Below are 24,270 nucleotides of genomic sequence, written 5' to 3'. Positions count from 1 at the left end.
CTCCAGACCTGTTTGATCATCCCAAACAGCTCTGTAATCATTAAACAGTAACTCTCCATTTTTCCTTCCCCCAGCTTCTGATAACCTGTACTACTATATTTTTTATGAATGTATTTATTCTAGGTACCTCTTAAGTGGAAACAATATTTTTCCTTTGTGTCTGCCTTATTTCACTTAGCATAGTGTTTACCAGTTGTAGCATGTATCAGAATTTCATTCTTTTTCATGACTAATATTTCATTTTATGTATATACTACATTTTGTTTATCTATTAATCTGTTGATGGACACTTGGATTGTTTCAACATTTTGGCTATTGTGAATAATGCTGCTATAAGCATGGAGGTACAAGTTCTATTTGGGTCTCTGCTTTCAGTTCTTTTAAGTATATACCTAGCTCTGGAATTGCTGGATAATATTAAAGTTCTGTTTAACTTTTTGAAGAACTACCAAACTATTTTCCACAGTGCCACACTATTTTGTATTTCTATTAGCAATGCATAAAGGTTGCAGTATTTCTAACTATCACCAACACTCATTTAAAAAAAAAAAAAAAAAAAAAAAGCCAGGCGCCTGGGTGGCTTCAGCCAGGGTGTGATCCTGGAGACCCGGGATCAAGTCCCACATTGGGCTCCATGCATGGAGCCTGCTTCTCCCTCTGCCTGTGTCTCTGCCTCTCTTTTTCTCTCTGTGTCTCTGATGAATAAATAAATAAAACATTTTTTTAGAAAATAAAAAGCCATTTTAAGGGCATGAAGTTACATCTCATTATGGATTTGATTTGCATTTCCCATATGACTAGTATTGTTGAATACATTTTTTCATGTGTGTATTTATTGGTCATTTATATATTTTCTCTGGAGAAATACCTATTCCAGTCCTTTGACCATTTTTGAAATCAGGATGTGTCAGCACTCCAACTTTGTCCTTTTTAATATTGTTTTGTCAATTTGAGGTCCCTTGAGATTCCATATGACTTTTAGAATGAGTTTCTCTATTCTGTCTGAACCATCTGAAAATTTGCTAGTGATACCATTGAATTGTAGATTGCTTTGGGAAATATTGTCAGTAATACTAGATCTTCCAGGCCATGAATGTGGAGTGCCTTTCCTCTTATTTTTGTCATCTTTCATTTCTTTTAGCAGTCTGGTATGGTGTATAAGTATACAAGTCTCTTCCTTCCTTGTTTAAGTTTATTCCTAAGTGTATTCTTTTTTTTAATGATATTATAGAAGGAATTATTACTTTCCTTTTTAGATTGTTCATTACTGCTTTATACAACTGGTTTTTCTCTCTGGATTTTAGGTCCTGTAACTTCACTAACAGGTTTTTTTGGTGGGCTCTTTACACTTTTATATGTTATGAAATTATGTCAGCTGCAAAGAGATAATTTTATTTCTGACAATTGGAATGCCTTTTGTTTCTTTTTCTTATTTAATGGCTCTGGTTAGAAATTCCAATATCTTGTTGAATACAAATAGAAAAAGCAGATGTCTTTTTCTTCTGAGGAGAAAAAGCATTTGTCTTTTACCATTGACTGTGGTATCTGGGTTTTTCCATATGGCCTTTATCATGTTGTCCTTCCATTGTGCTTAGGAAAGATACTTTGTATGTTTTCAGTCTTTTAAAACTTATTAAGGCTTGTTTTGTAGCCTAACATATTGTCTATCCTGAGAATGTTTCATGTATACTTGAGGAAAAATGTGCATTCTGCTCTTGGCTTGAATGTTCTGTATATGTCTGTTAGGTGTAGCTGGTTTGTACTGTTCAAGTAATTTGTTTTCTTCTTGACATTCTTTGTAGTTCTGTTTTTGAAAGTGGAGCATTGAAGTCTCCTTTTATTGAAGGTCTGTCTCCTTTCAGTTCTGTCAATGTTTGCATCATATATTTTGGGGCTCTCATATAATTATTACATCTTATTGGTGAATTGACCCTTTTATCAATGTATAATGTCATTCTTTGTATCTTGTAATATTATCTGACTTAGTCTGTTTTCTCTGATAGTAGCATAGCCACCCCAGCTCTCTTTTAGCTACTGTTTGCATGGAATACATTTTCTAATTTTTAACTTTCAACCTATGTATGTTTTTGGATTTAAAGTGAGTATCTTATAGATAGCATATAGTTGGGCCATTTTTTAAAACCATTCTGCAAATCTTTGCCTTTTAGTTAGGGAGTTTAATCCATTTAAAATACCTATTAGTAGGAAAAACTCCCACCAGTTTACTATTTTCTGTATATATTATACCTTTTTTGTCTCTCATTTCCTCTCTTATTTCCCTCTTTTGTGTTTAGTTGTTTTCTTGCAATGTCATTTTTTAATATTTTTGAAAAACATTCTCATAAAAAAACAGAATTTACCATATAACCATATTTAAGTGTACAGTTCAGTAGTGTTAACTATACTCTCACATTATTGTGAAACAGATCTCTAGAACTGTTTCATCTTGCAGAACTGAACTCTACATTTCCTAAACAATCACTGTCCATTTTCCCCTATCCCTAACCACTTACAACCACAATTCTGTGAATTTCATTATTTTGATGCTTCGTGTAAGTGGAATCATAGTGTTTGTCTTTTGGTGGCTGGCTTCACTTAATCTAATTCTCTTAAGTTTCATTCATACTGTTGTGTGAGATTTTCTTCTTTAAGGCTAATATTCCATTGTATGTATATATATCACATTTTATTAATCTATTAATCCATCAATGGACATTGGGTTTGCTTCTACCTCTTGGCTCTTGTGAATAATGCTGCAGGGAACATGGGTGTGCAAATATTGTAGTTTCATGTTTTGATTACCTTATTTCCTTTTGTATATATCTGTATTTTTTTATCATTACCATGGGAATTACATATAATATCCTAAAGTAACAATTAATATAGGTTTATACCAACTTTAATTGCACAAAAACCTTACTCCTGTGCAGCTCCATTCCCCTTTTATATTATTGATGTCACAAATTGATCTTGTGTGCTCAATAACACAAATTTATAATTTTATGCATTTATCTTTTAAATTCTAGAGAAATATTATCCTATAGAAATAAAGAAATAAAAATGGAGTTGCAAACCAAGATTAAAATAATACTGGCTTTCATATTTATCCTTGTACTTACCTGAACCACAGATCTTCATATCTTCATGTGACTCTGAGTTACACTCTAGCATCCGTTTATTTCTACCTAGAGGATTCCCTTTAATGGCAGCAAACTCCCTCACCTCTTGTTTCTCTGTGAATGGCTTAATTTCTCCCTCATTTTTTGAAGGGTAGTTTTGCTGGGTATGTAATTCTCAGTTGATAGGGTTTTCTGCCCAGCACTTTAAATATATCTCCCTATTCTCATCTGTCCTCAAAGGTTTCTTAGGAGAAATCAACCAGTAATCTTGTTGATGACCCCTAGTACATAACAACTTGCTTCTTTTGCTGCTTTCAAGATTCTATTGTGTATTAGCTTTGTAGGGCCATTGTAACAAAGTACCCTGAATTGGATAGCTTAAACAACAAAACTTTATGGTCTTACAGTGATGGACTCTGGAAGTCTAAAATCAAGATGTTGACAGGATTCATTCCTTCTGAGGTCTTAGAGGTAAAATCTATTCCATGTCTGTCCCCTAGATTTTGGTGGTATGCTGACAGTCTTTACCACTCATTGGCTTCTGCTTCCTCTTCCTAGTCTCATCCTCTTTCTTCACATGGCATTTTCTCTGTGCTTGTCCATCTTAATTTTTCAGTAAGGATACCAGTCTTATTGAATTAGTTCCCACCTAAGAATTTATTTTACTTTGATAACCTCTGTAAAACCCTATCTTCAAGTAAGGTTACATTATGAGGTACTGAGGGGTTATAACTCCAAAATATTTATTTTGGGGGGTGAGGACACAGTTCCCAAAGCAGTCTGCTTTCTGCTCCATCAGAAATTCATGTACTTTCCACATGCAAAATACATTCATCCCATCCCAATCATTCCAGCATCAATGGTAAGTCTAAAATCTTCTATATAAATTTCATCAACCAAAGTCTCAAATCTTATCATCTAATTCATCTAATTCAAGTAGAGGTTAAGACAGGTATTGTTCAAGCTGGAGCAAAAATCTCCATGTCTGAATATGTGAGACCAGACAAATCTAAAACCTAGCAGGGAAATTTCTATTAGATTCTTATGACTTGAGAATAACTTTTATTGGCTGGATGCTCTACCCTCTAGTCACACTAGGGTGGTGGCTTTGCCACCTTAGCCCTGGGAGCAGCCTCACCTGTTGGAATTGAGAGGTTGTCCTCATGCTCTGGAACCCAGGAGGCCTCCTGGAATAGAGAATGAGATAGATGTTCCTGCCTCTCAGACATCTGCCCACTGGGCTCCTGGTGACAGTGGCAGACATGCCAGCCTCTGAATCACCTTCAGGGTCATTATTTTTCTTGAAAGATAACACATGTTCAGGGACACCTGGGTGGCTCAGTGGTTGAGCATCTGCCTTTGGCTCAGGGTGTGATCCCAGGATCACATGGTGTGAGTGCTGCATCAAGCTCCTTGTAAGGATCCTGCCTATCCCTCTGCCTATATCTCTGCCTCTCTGTGTCTTTCATGAATAAATAAATAAAATCTTTTTAAAAAAAGATAACACATGTTCAGGGTTGAGTAGCCCTGACAGCTCACTTCCTGCCTGTAGAATCCCAACAGCCTTTCTTCCTTCTTCCCATCTCTGTCCCCATAAATTCAAGCAGGCAGTGTTTCTGCTGAGATGATTGATTAGATCCACATTTCACATGCCCATAATCTCTTTAGCAGTATCCAGCCACACCTTTGGTGTCCTCTCTAAGCACACAATCTCATTGTTTACAATATGGATAGACTGAGAATATTCTAAATTCTTCAAGTTTTGGTTTCTTTATGTTTGACAATTCCTTATCTCTGTCTTCTCCTGTTTTATTATGAGCAAAGAGAAACCAATCTGCATTCAATGTTTGTGCTTAGAGATCTCCTCAGCTAAATATTAAAGTTCTACTTTCTGTCTCACAGAACACAGTTCAGCTAAGTTCTCTACCACTTTATATCAAGGATTGCCTTTCTTCCAGTTTCCAATAATATGTTCTTCATTTCTGTCTGAGATCTCACCCGAAGCACCTTTAACATTCCTATTTCTACCAAAATTCTTTCCAATGCAATCTGGACTTCTTCATTCAAGCACTTTAGAAGTTCTCCTCCTCAATCCATTACCTAATTCCAAAGTCACACCCACATTTTAGGTATTTGTTACTGCAATACCCTACTTCTCAAAACCAAAACCTGTATTCATTTTCTAGGGCTGCAACAACAAAGTTACATAAATTAAGTGGATTAAAGAACATAAATTTATTGTCTCATAGTTCTGGAGTTTCAAAGTATGAGATCAGGGTATCAGTAGGGTCGGTTCTTTCTTAGGGCTGTAAGTAATAATGTATTGCATTCCTTTCTCCTAGTTTCTGGTGATTAGCTGGAACTTTTTTGGTTGTCTCTGATTTCTACATCACCCTAATCACTGCCTACTCTTCACAAGCCTTCTCCTGTATTTGTCTCTGTACTAAATTTTCCCCTTTTAATAACACCAATCATATTAGATTAAGGCCTACCATAATGACCTCATTTTAACTTGATTATCACTGTCAAGACTGTCTCTAAATAAAGTCACATTCTCATGTTATGACTTGAATATATCTTTCTTGGAGATACAAATGACCTTCTTAGATTTGTAGATTCATGTATGTCATCAAATTTGGGAAGTTTTCAGCCATTATATCCTCAAATAATCTTTCTACTTCTTTCTTTCTCCTTCTGAGACTCCCATAATGTGTATATTAATATGTCTTATGGTGCCCTTGGTCTCTGTTCAAGTCCCTTAGTTTCTGTTCCCTTCACTCTTTTTTTTTCTTTTCTCCTCACTTAATGATTTCAGTTGTCCTATCTTCAAGTTCACTGATCCTTTCTTATGATTGTTCAAATATGCTGTTGAATCCCTCTGGTGTATTTTTCACTTTAGTTATTGTACTTTTCAACTCCAGAATTTGATTCCTTTTTATAATTTCTCTTTGTTGGCATTTTCATTTTGGTCCTTTATTGTTTTCCTGGTTTCCTTTAATTCTTTATCCATGTTTTCCTTTATTCTTTGAACATATTTAAGGCAGTTGTTTTAAAGTCTTTGTCGAGTAAGTCCTTTATCTGGGCTTCTTTGTGAGTGGTTTCTATTTTGTTCCTATGAATGAGCCATGTTTTTCTTTTTCTTTGTATTTCTTCTAATATTTTTGTTGAAAACTGGGCATTTGAAACTCTGAAAATCAGAGTCTCAGTTCCTTTAGCTTGTGTTCAGAAAATGTTTTGGCAGATTTCTTTGAATGTCAGGAGTCTGGGTGTTTGCTTGGTTGTTGTAAACCTTTGACTTTTCCATAGTTTGACAAAGTTTGTATGATGTCTCTCAGCCTCTCTGTCTCTCTTCCTTGTTTTTTGTTTTTTGTTTCTGTGGGAGAATGAGAACTTGGAACTTCCTAGTCTCCTATTTTTGCTGATGTCATTTCTCTGTTGAATTTTTTACTACCCACTATGGATAACCTGTTAATGAAAGAATATGAATAATACCTACTTAGAAATAAAAATTTAGAAAATGTAAAGTTTTTAAAGTAATATAAATGGAATAACAAGAAAACACAGATTCACAAAATTTCCACTTGCATTATAATACTTAAGAGAAAAATTTCATTTTTTGCTATTTGAAGTGAATTTTAAAATATTTTTTTAACCTTAAGAATTAGTATTTGGAGAGATAATAAGGCATTTCTTGGTGTTTTGGAATTTGGGGGGGGGTACTATGTTTTAGGTATTATAGGAACTTTAAGAACTAAAGTAACCAAATAATGTTAAATATTATTTAATAAGCGAAATCTCTAGTTTACTCAATGCAGTTATTTCATAAACCTTACTGAAATTACTGATTTAAAGAATTATCAATTCACTTTAAAACCATAAGATGGAAGGTTGATGGGAAACTGGAAGTTCATATAATGTCAAAGTATTTGTATACATGAGTATATAATGTCAAAGTACATGAACTACGTGGTGGATCCAATGGTAAAAACATAACTGTACAGTAGAGGGATCATCACCCTAAGCTGTAGGTGAATCTTAACATGTTAATATTGAGTCAATAATGTTATATCTTTTGATATATTGCAACTTAAGTACACTTAAGATGTATTCTGGCCACAAAAGGTTTGAATCCACCAAACCTATACACACAACTTCTAGGTTTGGGGAAATTTCAGGAGACAGACCCCACTTAATGGAGAAACAAGCTAATTGATAGCATGAGGATATAACCTTGTAAATCCATAAGATGGAGCATTCTGCAGAAAAATAGCAAGCTCTTTTCAGCAAGACCTAAAAAGAGGACTACACTAGATTCTAAAAGATTTATTGAAATAACTAGATATAACGTGTCTTGAATTTGATACTGGTTTGGGTCAGTTAGGGATATCTAAACGTGGTCTAGAAGTACTGATAGAAATAGAAAAGTGAGAATTGATGGAAAATACAAATAAACTATAATCAAATTGCATGTAAGAGATCATCTCATTTTTGTTTTAAAAAATATGGAAAGTTTGTGTATAAGGGATCTGGGAGGATAGACACTTAAGATACCTGGAGAAACATTTCTAAAAATTTTTGTTATGTCCATATTTTCTAATTTTATATACTGCTTCTGTAATAAAATATTTCAAGTATAAATTATGTAATAATTTGTGTAATTCCAACATTTCATAATTTTATAGCCAGTGCTTATAATACATTGCCACATTTAAATTTTGCTTCTTTGAAACTACAGTGTTTTAATACCTTTATTTCTCAGATAGAGAGCCTGGATTTTTTATTTTTACTAAAGACAATTGAGGAATTCTATAAAAGTGAAGATGGAGAAAATCTGGAAATCCTCTGTCCAGTTCAAGGTCAAGCCTGTGTAGCTAAATTTGAAGATGGAGTTTGGTACCGAGCAAAAGTCATTGGTAGGAAATTACAGGGTTTCCACAGGGAAATGTTATGCTTAAAATTGACATAATTTGAGTTGGTACAAATTAAATCATGGAAGTGGTATTATTTGCTCAATTATCTATCTTTAAAAAGCTAGTGGTAATGTTTGGAGGTGAATCTCTCGGCCCTTAGATTTTGATTTGACTGGGACTTAACTGGTTTTTTTGTTTTCTAATGTCTGCCTTATTTAAAAATTTAAATGGTAATAAACAACTTATACTCCATTCCTCAAAGGCAAATATTTTAGGGTTGCCTGGCTGACTCACTTGGAAAAGCATGCAACTCTTGATCTCAGGGTCATGAGTTTGAGCTTTATGTGGAGTGTAGAGATTATTTTTAAAAATACCTTAAATTCTTTCAGCTGTTTCTTTTGATATTTGTGTTATTTATTCTAAACGTATAATACTTTGTTGATAGTTTTAGGTATTATCTATTCTTATTATGGTAGATAGCAGTTTTAGATTTCTTGTAGCTCTCTTGTGCTCTTCCAAGCTCACCCCTATAGTTGTATCACAATTTTTAGTTAACCCATATTTTATATAAATATTTTCACTAAGTCATAAAGAATACTTTATTTCTATTTCAACTTAATGCATCAAATTTTCACTTTGTTTCCTTTAAATTTATGGCTACATTTTCCTAATAGTTCAGAAACGGTTTTCCACATGTTAAGCTTTTCAGGTAATGTTAGTTTAATTTTTTCTCTAATGGTGAAAACATCCTCCTATCTCCCCAGTTAGACTACTAGTCTTCTAAGCTTATTACACTTTTGTTATTCAGAGAATTTATTTCACTTGGCAATATACTTCTTGGTTTTCCTGTATTGGATCCCTCATTTTATAAATCCCATGTTTACCTCTTCAGTTTACTCCTCCTTTTTTTTTTTTTTTTTTTTTTTTTTGAGCATTTTCTAATTGTTTCCTCAGAATAAATGGAGGTAAATTTTGAGATCTTTCATGTCTCCTGACTGTACTCTCATACATGATTGATAATTTGAATAAAAAATGTTCTTTAAATTTTATCTCCTATCCATTTGTTTGTGTTGTCTAAAACTACATCTCCATTTGGAGACTTAAGGAATCTAATAGCATTGGTACAGTTGAGAATATCCTTCTAGCGAGAGGATTCCTGCAGAAGTATGGAGGGATTCTCTCACCTTCTTACACTTACGGTAACATGTGTCTTTTCAATTACTGTGGATGCAAATTACCATAGGGCCTAAGTAGTTTGAAGTTTCCTCTCCAGTACCAGTGTTGTTCCATATGCTTCCACTTCTACTAAGGAGCAGAGAATGCTTATACCTTTTCCATTTTTTGAAATTTATATACTGTACTACCCTTTAAATTTGGAAATGATGGCAACCAGTTTATAGAACTATACATAGGTGTGTTAAGAGAAGCTAAAGTCGACCATATATTTTGAGTATTTTCAAAAAGGTCAGTGTATGATAAGTTTTTATTCAAACTTGCATGTGTTTGAACTTTTTAGGGGCTTCGTTGGTGTCCTGTAAAATATAGAGACTAGATTGACATGGAGGTCTGTCTCTGCTTATTTCTTACAGTATCTCCCCAAATAATTTTTTTAAATTTCAGTTAGGTATCATTATATGAATGAATCTTTAGTTTGATTATTAAATCTTTTGCCTTAATCACCTGTGTTGACTAACAGTAAACATTTATTAAGCGCTTACTTTGATGCTTTGCTAATTATTTTAAATAGATGAATCCTCAAAAAAGTCTTATGAGGTTGGATTCTTTTGGTATATCCATTTTACAATGAAATAATGAGGCTTAGAGAGAAAAAGGAACTTGCTCAAAGTCACGTGGAATTTGACTGGATTCTAACCCAGTCAGTTTTAACATCTAATTTTTAACCTAGTATCTGATAGCTATGTTGTTATCCTGATTTTGATTGTCCTTTAGACATCTTAAAATTGTTCATTTCTTTTCACCAAGTCTGAAGACTATGCATTATGGTTGTTTTTTTTTTAAGTTCACATATTAGAAATATATTTTATATTAAAAAAGTATGTTTATGTATTAATCATAAAAGTATTCTAAGATAGTTGACTGTCGATTAACCTAAATTTTGCTAGATAATTCTGTTTTCTTTGCAAGTTTGATTTCTAATTTCATAATTTTTGAAGGATTGCCTGGACATCGTGAAGTTGAAGTTAAATATGTGGACTTTGGCAATACTGCAAAAATAACACTTAAAGAAATGCGTAAAATAAAGGATGAGTTTCTAAATCCCCCAGAGAAGGTAATCTACTTATTGTGAGTCATAGGTGCTGGTAACAATTTATCTTTTATTTGGAAACATCATTCTGACCTGCAGCTACCAGCTGCTATTGTATAGAAATCATTTTTATCATAGAAATGTTCTGTTAACTGACGTTTTTGTCCATAAATAATTTGATACATGGAATATAGAAAAGAGTTGCTGTCATTACTGTAATTTCCTATGTAGCAACTTTAAATTGTTAAAATGTCTGTATATCTTAGCAAATAAGAACTAATTATAAGTGTATATGTGTATGTATGTTTGTGTCTAAGTATTTACTGTCTACAGCTTTTAATATTATTTTAAAATATCTGTATAATGTAGTAGGAAGATGATGTATTTTATGAAAAAAACTCATCATAGAAGGTTTTTTACTGCAATTCCAGTTATGTTTAAGTATATATAACCTGTGCAAGAAAAAGATGTCTGGAAAAATAAAGTATCCTTTTCTTGGAATCCTCCTCCCCAGAGATAGGGAAGGTTAATGGGGCTTATTGTTAAACAATATTTTTCATTTTAAAAATGGGTAAAATATTGTAGGAAAAACTTGAAAATATAGATAAAAAGAATCATTCAGAACTATTGATTATTTATGATAAATATAGTTCTAAGATGCATCTTTATCATTTTTAACAATTATAGGATTAAGCAAATAATCCTATAACCCACTTTTTTCATTTAACAGCATATCATTAGTATCTGTAATTCTTTCAGTAGATGCTTGTTATATCGGCGTCTAAATGTGCAGTAATTCATTCAACCAAATGTTCTATTGATTCCAATTATTGGTATTTATAAATTATTTTATAGACAGCTTTTGCGCATTTATTTTTTAAATATATATTAAATTCAAACAGTGTTTTGTATGCAAAATTTTAATTCTAGAATAACTAGAAATTACATTTACTTTTTCTTAATGGTGCAATTTTGTTTGACACAGGCAATTAAATGTAGGCTGGCCTATATTGAACCATGTATAAGGACAAAGCAGTGGCCCAAAAAAGCTAAGGAAATTTTTGAAGAAAAGACTCAAGATAAATTTATGACATGTTCAGTCGTTAGTAAGCTGTTTCCATTTTTATTTGTTGATATATAATTGTATATAATTTTGAATAACATTATAATACAACATTTATCAGATCTAAGAACAAATTCAGTGTGTCATCAGTAAGAGTGGTGAGAGAGAACATTTGTTGAGAATTAGGTATAGTGGATATAGAGGCAGGCTCTAGAGTCTAAAATCAGTACAAAGCAAAAATTATCATTAAAGATCAAGTTATCCCAGGGTGCCTGGCTGACTTAGTTGGTGGAGTGTATGACAATTAATCTTGGGGATGTAGGTTCAAGCCCCATGTTGAAGGTAGAGATTACTTAAAATCTTAAAAAAAAAAAAAAAAAATCCAGGGCAGCCCCAGTGGTGCAGTGGTTTAGCGCCGCCTGCAGCCCAGGGCGTGATCCTGGAGACCCGGGATGTCGGGCTCCCTGCATGGAGCCTGCTTCTCCCTCTGCCTGTGTCTCTGCCTCTCTCTCTCTCTCTCTGTGTCTCTATGAATAAATAAAATAAAATAAAATAAAATAAAATAAAATAAAATAAAATAAAATAAAAAATAGTATAAAAAATCCAGTCATCCTGGACATGGCCTCTTGAAAGCCCTAAAGCCAGGAATTAACTTCTTGTATTTTAGTTTGCATTTTTGCAAGGGCACTATCCTGATTTTGATGTGATGGATGCTAAAGTTTAACATGCAGGGAAATGAGGGGAGGTGAGACATAACTGGTAAATAGTTTTCTTTCTTTTTTTTTCATTTCATTTGACTTAAGTAAATTCAACTGTAGGCTCTCCATATTTTGAAAAAAAATCACTTCTTTTTTGGAGTGGTCTGGGTCCAGGATACAGGCTGACCACTAACTCACAATTTTGTAACCCAGCATGTTCTGAAAAGGAAGTGTTGAGTAGCAAAACCTGACCTGAATTGACATGAAGTATATATAGTCTTTATTTCCTATATAGTAAATATTCATATATTCCATTCCAGGATAGTAATGTATGTTTGTGGGCTGCTGCCTCAGAATCTGCTGGGGATATATTACAAAATATGTAATATATGTTTTATGTAGCTTTTCTTAATTTGAAGTTCTGAAACTTATCTGGCTGGAGGGGGTTTGGATGCAGAGGTGGGGGGAGGTGAGAGTCTTATTTATTTAGCTGTGTTGGTTAATAAGTACTAGTGCAGGACACACAAGATCATGTTTACTTAGGGTTGATTTATAGGAATTTCCAGGGTAATTTTTACTATATCTGTTCGTTCACATTTATCATACTCTCATTAAGTGAATCCAACCACCAGAAGAGACTGAGGCTTAGCAATCAGTTATATAATCTGGAACTGAGGGCAGCCCTGGTGGCGCAGCAGTTTAGTGCCGCCTGCAGCCCAGGGCGTGATCCTGGAGACCCTGGATCGAGTCCCATGTCAGGCTCTCTGCATGGAGCCTGCTTCTCCCTCTGCCTCTCTCTCTCTCTCTGTGTGTCTCTATGAATAAATAAATAAAATCTTTAAAAAAATAATAATCTGGAACTGATGGCATATCAGTGATAATTTATCCACATTGTTGATATGAGAAATTGTTCTGAAGAAATAGTTTCTTTAGGGAGGAACGTGGTTATAGATATTGCATCCTCAGTCAATAACGTTTTTGTACCTGGCTTTCCTGATGTGAGCAGTAAGGACTAAGAAGCCCTTAATTTACTGCTCACATCAGAGAAGCCAGATATTTAATATAGAATAGTCCTCCCTCTTGTGGACTACCCATCAAGACCTGACTTTCTTTCTTGACTCCTTCTTTTTCTTATTCACTTAATTACTTGTTATACATATAACATCCAACACCAGTCACAACATAGTTATTAGGCTAGATCATTCATTTGAGCAGGGCCTCCTGGCACTCCTTAAATCTAAAAGATCTCACCCCATTAATCTGCACAATGATGAGATTGAGAGTTTAAGACATTAATAGTAAAATGAACTACCATAGATGAGAAGGGGAGTCTTCCATTAATATGCATTGTTACCTTATAAAGCAAGGGATATTTAAATTTTAATTAGCAGAGCAGGGAAGGTGGTATAGGTACAGAACATGGAAAGTTGGCCCTGTTGGAATAAATAAAGGACCTCATGTATGGGAAATATGAAGTCAACTAAAGGGAACACAAGAGATGGAAAAGTAAGGAGATGAAAATTTATTGAGACTCAGCATTGCTTAGCTTTTTATTTTTAGATATGTCTGGCCCATTGAAAAGTAGGAATTATTTTTAGGATCTTGACAGAAGTTTACTAAAATGTATTTTTATGACTAGATAATAAATACAGGGTACTGGTAACAATTTATCTTTTACCTGCAGCTACCAGCTGCTATTGTATAGAAGGTGGTGTAAGCATAAACTACAATGAAGTATGTGTTTCCTAAAGAAATTCCTTAGTTGTTTATTCACATACATATTAGGCAAGTTCTCTGTGCTATGTACCATAAGTAAGTAAACAGACATATGAGATATAAACTTTACCCATAGGTAGACTGTCAGTTTGGTTTAAGAAATAGATCTAAATAGTCTATTGAAGTAACCAACATATTTCCTAAAAGAAATTAAAAGTTAAATGGTTTGTCCTAAAAATACAGGGATGGGGGAAAAAATCCAGGTTCCAATCTGTAGTTGAGGAATCTATATTGAGTTTGTGTTGTTTTAAACCTTATGCCATTCTTACAAAAGCTGTAAAGGTTTGCAAAAGCTGTAAACGTTTGCAGATAATCATTGACCTAAATTTCATTCTTATGTCCTCTGGAACTTGGTTGAATTGAATAAAATAGTTTAAAAATGCATCAGAACACCTCTCCAATGAATATATGTCAATTTATATGTTTCTGAATTTAAAATCTTTAAATTGTTTTTTGACTTGTTATAGAACAGTACACAATCATCTAAAATGAAAATTTTGTCAATTTGCATATGCTACAGATAACATGGACACTTGTTTTATGTTTGCAAAATGCTACTCTTATCCCTAAAACTACACATCTGCAAAATGAAATTGTTTCTAGTTTTTTTTAATTGCCTCATTTAGTATGTTTTATGTCGTATTTATTTTTCTCCAAACTCCTCTTAATATTTTACAGAAATTCTGGAAGATAATGTGCTCTTAGTTGAGCTTTTTGATTCTCTTGGTGCTCCAGGAATGACTCCTACTAGTGTAAATGACCAGCTTGTCAAAGAGGGCCTAGCATCTTATGAAGTAGGGTAAGTAAGCCTGTAAACCTTTGTTAGTCCATATATAACAGTTTATTTGCAAGAAGGGAAACTGGTATAGCATTCCCTTTAGGATATCTGCTTAGCTTTGGGAGTATTCCCCTGCTCTTGGGTTAGGAAAAATAATTGTAGTCATTAATCTAATGGAAAGTAGAATGCCTTTTCCCTCCCTCCTTAAGGGACCCCCAAAACCAAGATTTGCTCCTAGGGATTGAAGGTACTTCTAAGAAAAGAGGAATGGCATCTTATTTCTAGGTGGAACATCTGCTTTGGCAGCCCTTTGTGCTTTTTTGAGAAGGGAATTAGGTGGAGAAATGGCACAATAGGGTAGTTAGTGGTAGAATTAGCCCACATTCCCATTTGGAGAAATGTAAATTTTTTCCTGGGTTCAAGTGGATACTTTGAATAAAAACAAGAGTTGAGTCATTGTACCTAGTACTCAAGACAGACTAGTGGTTGAAGCAACCCTGAAGCAAAACAGCAGAGTGGTGGTGAGGAGGGGTGGGAGGGTTTGGAGTTAAGACAAAACAATGCTTTCACAATACAGACTTGTGCAGTAAGGGTGTCCCTGGAAGGACCTTCTGATGAATTCCCACATACCCCTCTCAAGAAAGCAAATATTTGATAGCACTCACACATAAGGTCTGTCAGGGTAAGCCAGAGAAGCAGAAACCTGTAGGTACATGCTGAGCATGTGGTCCTGCTGTCCCTCCCTGCCCTAACACTGGAGGAGCTGTAAGCTAGAGAGGGCCTGTCGTTTTCCCAATGTAGGCACTAAGTAAGGGAAGAGAAAGAGATGAGAGGAAACATTTAAATATATTGGACTGAGGGACGCCTGGGTGCTCCTTGGTGAAGTGTCTGACTCCTGATTTCAGCTCAGGTCATGATCTCAGTTGTGAGATTGAACCCCACATCAGACTTCATGCTCCATGCTAGGTATGGAGCCTGCTGAAAATTTTCTCTCTCTCTCCCTTTGCTCTCTGTATCTCTCTCCCTCTGCCCCACCCTGCCTTCTCTTTCTCCCTCTCTTTACAAAAAAACAAAACAAAAAAATATATATATACGTATGTATATAGAGAGTGTGTGTGTGTGTTGGGGGGGGAGTTCTTTTTTTAAAAGTCAGGGTTATTGAGGTGAATACAATACAATTCACCTTTTTACATATACAGTCATTTAACCATTATCACAGTCAAATACAGAATATTTCTATCACCACAAAAAGCTCCTTGGGCATCTTTGTAGTTATTTCTCTTCCTCCACACCCAGATCTTGGCAATTACTGATATAATTTGTATTTCTATAATTTTTACTTTTCCACCACTTCTTATAGAGTCGTAGTGTATTTTGCCTTTTGTGTATGGCATGTTTCATTTAGCTTAATGCTTTTGAGATGCATCCATGTTGCACACATCAGTAGTTTTTATTGCTCACTACTGTCCTGTTGTCTGGGTATACCACAATATTATACATTCCCTACTGGTGAAATGTTGTACATTCCCAATGTTAGACACTGGTGAAATCTTACACATCCCTAATTTGAGCTATTTCCAGTTGGAGAGATTTAATGAATAAAGGTGTTGTAAAGGACCTGCATACAAGTCCTTGTATGTAGACATATGTATGTATTTTCTCTTGAGTATATATATATACACCTAGGAGCGATTGCTGCTTGTAAGTGGGTTATTTTTTCTATATTTAATCTAATGCCCCACCTACATTATCGCCTTCATAATTTTGGCACAAATCTGACACCATATAACTTTATCCATTTAATATTTTGATATGTATACCTAAAAGAAAAAGATTTTTTAAATTACATTATTATTTTATTGTTTTTTTAAAAGATTTTATTTATTTATTCGTGAGAGACAGAGAGGCAGAAACAGATAGAGGGAGAAGCAGGCTTCATGCAGGGAGCCTGACATGGGACTCGATCCCAGATCTCCAGGATCACGCCCTGGGCTGAAGGCGGCGCTAAACCGCTAAGCCACCTGGGCTGCCCAGAAAAAAAATTTTTTAAGAAAAGACATGTTTTTTTTAACTTTATAAGAAACTGCCACATGTTTTCTAAATTGGCTGTATCATTTTGGGTTTCCACTAGCAATTTTGAGAGTTCTGTTTGTTCTGTAGCCTTGCCAGCACTTGATTTAATCATTTTGTGTTTACATCGGCCCTTCTAAAAGAAATATAGTGGTTTTTCATAGTGGTTTGATTTTAATGACACTAAGGATCTTTTCATATGCTTATTTGCCATCGATGTCTCTTCTTTGATGAGGTTTCTTTTCAAATGTTTTATGTTTTTGTAAAATCATGTTGCTTATTCTTGAAATGTGAAAGTTCTTTAATACATATTCCAGATACAAATTCTTCATCAGATCTTTTTGCTTTGCAAATATTTTTTTCCAATCTGTGGCTTCTTAACAGTGTCTTTCAAAGAGAAGTTTCTGGCTTTGAAGTCAACTTTGGCAATTTTTCTTTTCATAATTCAGGCACTTCGCACTGTAAGATCTCTTTACCCAACTCAAGGTCATAAAGATTTTCTCGTATGTATTCTTCCAAAGTTTTATAGTTTTAGATTTCATATGTAAGTCTGTCATCCTTTTTATTTTGTTAAATAAACTTTATTTTTTGGAACAGTTTTAGGTTCTCAACACTGAGCAGAAAGCACAGGGATTTCTCACCTCCTGGCTCCCCCAATGGGCACAATCTCCCCACAGCCCCAAAATGGTACATTTATTAATATCACTGAAACTACATTCACATATCATAATCCAAAATCTGTAATTTACTCACTGTACATTCTGTGGACTTTGACTAAATGTATGATGACATGATCCCCCATTATAACATCAGAGTATTTTCACTGTCCTAAAAATCCCTTGTGTTTTGTCTTTTCATCCTTCCCTCCCCTCTAATTCCCCTCTAATTCCTGAGAGCCACTGATTTTTTTTTCTGCCTCTATCATTTTGCCTTTTCCAGAACATCATATAATTGGAGTCATATAGTATATAGCCTCAGATTGGCTTATTATTTCACTTAGTAGTAGGCATTCAAATTTCCCCCTATCTTTTCATGGTTTTGATAACTCATTTCTTTCTAGCACTGCATAATAATCCATTGTCTGGATGTACCACAGTTTGTTTATCCATTCACCTACTAAAGGACATCTTGGTTGCTAACAGATTTTGGTAATTTTGAATACAGCTGCTATAAACATCCATGTGCAGGTTTTTATGTAGACAGAATCTTTCCATCAATACCAAGGAATGTGATTGCTGGGTTGTGTGGTACAATGTATCTAGTTGTGTAAGAAACTGCCAAACTGTCTTCCAAAGCAGTTGTACCATTTTGCATTCACACAAGCAATGAGTGAGTATTCCTGTTGCCTCAAATCCTCACCAGCACAGCATTTTAGATTTTGGTTATTCGATTATATGTGTAGTGATAGTATTTCATTTTTGTTTTAATTTGTGTTTCCATGATGACATATGATGTGGAGCATCTTTTTACACGCTTATTTGCTATCTTTATATCTTCTTTGGTGAGGTTCCTCTCAATGTTTTGGAGCCATTTTTTAAGTGAGTAACTTTCTTATTGAATTTTAAGTGTTCTTTGTATATTTTGGATAATAGTACTTTATGATGTATATCTTTTGCAGATATTTTCTCCAAGTATGTGGTTTTCTTTTCATCCTCTTGATAGTGTCTTTCAAAGAGTAGATATTTTTAATTTCAGTGAAATTCAACTTCTCAGCTCATTCTTTTATGAGTCGTGGAATAAAGCTATTTTTAAACTTTAAATTTTTCCCCTTTGTTTTAAGCAGCTTTAGGGAATAAGGCATTTATTAGATGAATAATCCAAGAAAACATCATAGGATCAGAGGAAAACAGCAAGCCCCCATCACCTCACTTTGTTATGCCATTGTTATAGGGGAGCACTAAAGCTAAAACAAAACTCTCTTCCACAGTAAGCAAAATAAATTTTGGAAAGAAGAGTTCTTTGTGACAGTGTAGCAACTTTCCTGGAGGAGTAGCATTCTATAAAATACATAAGGAGCTCTCTAGCTTTTAAAATAAAATTTCCGTGCCTTTTGCACCTCTCCATATATATTCATTCTCCTTACATGTATTCAAATATTGAGAATTTTCTAGTTACAAATTATACATTTAGTTACTAAATTGACTAAAAGATAGTAGTAATGACATTCACTGACTTGAGAAGCTTCCCATTCCTACAGTTTGTTTTAATTAAAATCATGAAATATTTTACCTCTCATTTATCCAAACTGTTTTTTTAAAAAATCAAAGTCATACAGTTTTAACTAAGTTTTTTTTTTCCAGTGCACATTAATTTAATAAGCCACCAGATTTGAGCATATAATCAATTATGGATGTTTAGTTTTTGTAACCAAAAAAGTATTAAATACATGTATATGTATTGTTTCTCTGGAAAGAATCATAAAATTCAAATTTTTAAATTTTAGACCTTATATATAATACATTCTCAAAAATTAATATTTATCTTTTAAAAGCCTATTAATGTACCAGTGTATACACACACCAAAATGACTGTTAAAAAAAAAGAAAAAAATAACATGTATTGGTGAGAATATAGAGAAATTTGACCCTTGCACATTATTGGGAATATAAATGGTGAAGCAAGTGTGGAAAACAACTTTGAAGATTCCTCAAAAACTTAAATATAGAATTACCACATTACCTAGAAATTCCATTCCTGGATATATATACCCAAAAGAATTGAAAACAGGTATTCAAACAAACACATGTACATATATATTCATAGTAGCCAGAAGGTGGAACCACCCTGTATGTCTATCAGCAGTTAGATAAACAAATTGTGGTAGATAGCCATACAATGGAATATTATCCAGCCTTTAAAAAGGAATTAGGGCAGCGGTTTAGCTCCGCCTGCAGCCCAGGGTGTGATCCTGAGACCCGGGATCAAGTCCCACATCGGGCTCCCTGCATGGAGCCTGCTTCTCCCTCTGCTTGTGTCTCTGCCTCTCTCTCTCTCTATATATATATATCTCATGAATAAATAAAATCTTAAAAAAAATAAAAATAAAAAGGAATTAAATTTTGGGGTAGCTCAGTAAGTTAAGCATCCTATTCTTGATTTTGACTCAGCTCATGATCTCAGGATTGTGCGATTGAGCCCTGCATTGGACTCCATACTGAGTGTGGAACCTGTGTAAGATTCTTTCTCTCCTTGTCCTTTTGCCCCTCGCCCCTAAATGAATGAATGAATGAAATTTTAATTAATTAAATTTTGATATGTTATAATATTGATACACCTGGAAAATTTTATGCTAAGTGAAATAAGCCAAATACAAAAGGTCATACTGTATGATTCCCTTTATATGAAATATCCAAAATAGTTAAATCCATGGAGACAGAATATAGAGTGGTGGTCAACAGGAGTTGAGGGGAGAGGATTATGGGTAGCAACTGCTTTAGGGAGATTTTGTTTTGGAGTGATAGAAATGTTTTGGAACTAGAGGTGTAATGGTTGTGCAACATTGTGAATGTACTAAATGCTACTAGATTGCTCACTTCAAAATACTTTTATGTGAATTTCATCTCACTTTTTAAAATGTTTTTAAGTCTATTAGCTATAGATTCCGTTCAAACTAGGGACACCTGGGTGGCTCAGCAGTTGAGCGTCTGTCTGCCTTTGACACAGGGCATGATCATGGGTCTAGGGATCGAGTCCTGCATTGGGCTTCCTGCATGGACCCTGCTTCTCTGCCTATGTCTCTGCCTCTCTGTGCGTCTCTCATGAATAAATAAATAAAATCTTTAAAAAAAAAAAAAAAGTTCAACTCAAGCTATGTGAAAATTCCAGCAGACCTTTTTTAGAAATTGACAAGATTTCAAATTTTGTATGTAAATGCAAAATGCATAAAATAAACAATTTTGAAAAAAAGTTGAAGGACTTCCACTTGCCAGTTTCAGAATTTAATATAAAGAAAGCTACGACTACCAAGACAGTGTGATACCAACATAGACATCTATAGATGAATGAATAGAATTGACTGTTGGGAAATAAGTCCTTAATTTATAATTAATTGACTTTTTAAACAAAGGCACAAAGGCAATTCATTAGAAAAAAGATAAGTGTTTTCAACAAATGATGCTATGGCAATTGGATATCCAGCAGCAAAAACAGATGAACATAGCCCTTATCTCACACCATGCACAAAGTTCACTCAAAATGAATTATACTCTTAACAGCTAAAACAAAACTTCTAGGAGGAAATCTTTAGGAATGTAAATTGGGTAAAGATTTCTTAGTTATGACACCAGAAGCACAATTCATCAAAATTCAAAACTAGTGTACTTTGAAAGACAGTATTAAGGGAAAGACAGTGACAAAGTGAGAGAAAATATTTGCCAAACATGGCCCATAAAGGACTTAAGAACCTCCTACAACTTTAGAAGACAAATAATTCAACCCTCTAATAAATGGGCACAAAATATAAGCAGATATTTACCAAAGACGGTATGTAATTGGCTATTAAGTACATGAAAAGATGTATAACAATTTTAATCATTAGGGAAATGCAAATTAAAACCACCATAAGATATCCTTTCTCCCCCACTAGAGTAGCTATTACTTATAAGACAATTATAGATGTTGGTGAAGATGTGTAGTAACCCTCAGAACTGTCAGGGATGTAAAAGGTATATATAGGGATGTATAGCTTCTTTGGAAAATGGTTTACAAGTTTCTCCAAAAGCTATACATAAAATTACCACACAACCCACCAATTCCACTCCTCGGTACCTATCCAGGAGAAATGACAACATATGTTTATATACAAATGTATAAGCAAATGTTCATAGCAGCATCATTCCGAATAGCCAAATACTGGAAATTATGTAAATATCCATGGAGTGGTGAATAGACAAAATACTATATATTCATATAATGGAATACTATTTGGCCATTAAAAGGAATAAACTACCGACGCATCTACATCATAGATAAACTTCAAATTTTAAGCTAAGTAAAAGAAGTCAGATACAAGAGATTGTATATTGTATGATTCCATCTATATGGTATGCCCAGAAAAGACAAGTTTATACACATAAAAAGTTTATTAGGTGATGCCTTGGCCTAGGGGTTAGAGATTTCACTGTAAATGGAAATGAAGGATCTTTCTGGAGAGGTGAGAATCTTGTAAAACTACATATAATGATGGTTACACCATTTGATAAAGTTAACTAAAAATCGTTGAACCATACAATTTAAATGGGTGAACTTTTTTTTTGCGTGGAAAATATACCTCAGTGAAGTTTTTAAAAGCCCATTAGCGAGTTTTCTCTTTCTGTTATTTGGTTGTATAAACAGATGTTTATATGCTTGTTACATTGTAGCAAATGCTATACCTAGTGATGAATAAGGGTGGTTTGTGCCCTCAAGGAGCTGAGTATGTAGTAGGAAGGTGAGATGGTCAAGCTTACCATTTCAGTGTGATAGGGACTCTGCTAAGGGTAGTTACACTATTGCGGGATTTCTAGAGGGTTTACCACTGGAGATTTTACCTAAACTGAATTCTGTAGTACAACTGGGAGTAAAAGTCTATACATGAGTTCATCAGCAAACTTTGCATTTTTAAACTGTTTTGAAAATAGAAGTTTGGTTTTTAGGTTGTGTGTGTGTGTGTGTGTGTGTACTTTGGTAGTGTTTAACCCTTTTTAAAATTTTGTTTGTTTAACCCTTTTTTAAAGAAAGAAACTAAAACTATTAATATCAAAACTGGGAAACTGAATCGTAGCTAAAATTTGTTCATCTCTAGATCTAAGTAAATACAAATATTTGCAAACTACTCTGTTTTGCTAATGGGTTTGTTTTTTATTTTTTTAGATATACCGTCAAGGATAATTCCAGAAAGCATATTGAAGTATGGGATCCTTCTCCAGAAGAAATTATTTCAAATGAAGTAAACAGCTTAAATCCTGTGTCTGTAAAATCTCTACCCAATGAGAATCTCCAATCACTTTATAATAAGGAACTGCCTGTACATATCTGTAATGTGATATCTCCCGAGAAGATTTATGTTCAGTGGTTATTAACAGAAAACTTACTTAATAGGTATAACATATAAGGAAACTATGTGTATTACCCATGGGCTCTTTTCTATATTTTGTTTCAAAGATCTAAAAATTATAATGTAGAATTTTAAAAGTAAAATTATTTCAGCTAAACAGTCATTTAAAAACTAGTTAAAAGTATACATAGTATCTTTACTGGTTATTTTTTCACTGTATTGGAATTAGTCATTCGACAAATACTTATTGAGCACCTATTATTTGACAACCAGTACTCTAGGTCTTGGGGATATAGTGGTAAAAACATTTCAAGTCTTTGCTATCATGAAGCTTAAGTTCTAGTAGAGGGAAGGACAATGGACAAATAAAAAATATATATTACATATATACTGTAGATGATAAAGACAATAGAGAACAAGCAGTTGAGGAGGAAGTCAATTTGGATAATCAGGGAAGACCTCAAGAAGACAGTGACATTTGAAATAAATCCTGATGGAAGGGAGGGAATAAGCCATGAGGATATCTGGAGGAAGATCATCTCACATAGAGGGAAGAGCTAGTTAAAGACCTTGCGGTGGAAATATACTTGGGTATTCAAGCAAGAACAGGGTACCCAGTTTGGCTGGAGTAGAATGGGTAAGGAGGGACAGTAGAAAATAACTTGGTCAGAGAATTATATAAGAAAAAATTTGAAACTTAATTTTTTTTCTTTATATAGTTTAGAAGAGAAGATGGTAGCTGCATATGAAAACTCAAAATGGGAACCTATTAAATGGGAAAATGATATGCACTGTGCTGTTAAGATCCCAGATAAAAATCAGTGGCGAAGAGGCCAGATCATCAGAATGGTTACAGACACATTGGTAGAGGTAAATGAAGAGTTAAAAATAGTAATCATGAAGGTGAATGCATTCAGTGTTTTTATCCTAAATTTTTTAAATTGAATTTTGATTATGCTATTCAGTTTGCAAAATATATTTTGAATATTGTTTTTCCACAGACTCAAAGTTCTTGCTTTCATAGGTCTTACTGTATGACGTGGGTGTTGAACTAGTCGTGAATATTACATGTTTACGAGAACTTCAAGAAAACTTAAGGACAATAGGAAGATTATCTTTGGAATGCGCTCTTGTTGATATAAGGTAGTTACTTGCTGAATAAATTTTCTCACTGTTGAATAATTATAAATCTTTCTTTTTGGATGGGTTCTTGTCAATTTTCATTTTGCTAACATCCTGAAATGTCATAAATCTAGTTAATTTTGAGGTCTTAAGAGAGAAAGATAAAAGTTCAGAAGCACATAAATTTTAGTGGTACTAAAGAATAGAGATAAGTCAGTGTGATTGGTATTTAGGTAGAATTCAAAGTGTTAAATATTAAAAAAAACTTGAAGGACATAGGCAGAAAGAAATAATATGTATTTCACAAGCGTAGCATTGCATGGAAAGCTAAAAATGCATAAATTACCAAAAAAGTGAATTAGGATTCTGGGAAAGTGGCATGAAATAGTTTTTGAGGGATCCCTGGGTGGCACAGCGGTTTAGCGCCTGCCTTT

At 34.0% G+C, this 24,270-nt stretch overlaps 1 protein-coding gene across 3 annotated transcripts in view; it reads left to right on the top strand.

The window, feature by feature from the left end:
* Positions 1-24,270, top strand: part of RNF17 (ring finger protein 17) — a 116,476-nt gene that overhangs the window by 45,149 nt on the left and 47,057 nt on the right. For all 3 annotated transcript variants that reach the window (XM_077868492.1, XM_077868493.1, XM_077868491.1), the window contains exons 16-22: positions 7,879-8,032; positions 10,204-10,319; positions 11,281-11,401; positions 14,511-14,631; positions 22,531-22,758; positions 23,434-23,584; positions 23,739-23,857. In XM_077868492.1, the coding sequence (XP_077724618.1) occupies positions 7,879-8,032; positions 10,204-10,319; positions 11,281-11,401; positions 14,511-14,631; positions 22,531-22,758; positions 23,434-23,584; positions 23,739-23,857 (1,010 nt within the window). The remainder of the gene's footprint in view (positions 1-7,878; positions 8,033-10,203; positions 10,320-11,280; positions 11,402-14,510; positions 14,632-22,530; positions 22,759-23,433; positions 23,585-23,738; positions 23,858-24,270) is intronic.

The sequence above is a fragment of the Canis aureus genome, chromosome 24 (assembly GCF_053574225.1).
Source record: "Canis aureus isolate CA01 chromosome 24, VMU_Caureus_v.1.0, whole genome shotgun sequence".
Lineage (NCBI taxonomy): Eukaryota > Metazoa > Chordata > Mammalia > Carnivora > Canidae > Canis > Canis aureus.
This window is presented reverse-complemented; position numbering and strand designations above follow the sequence as displayed.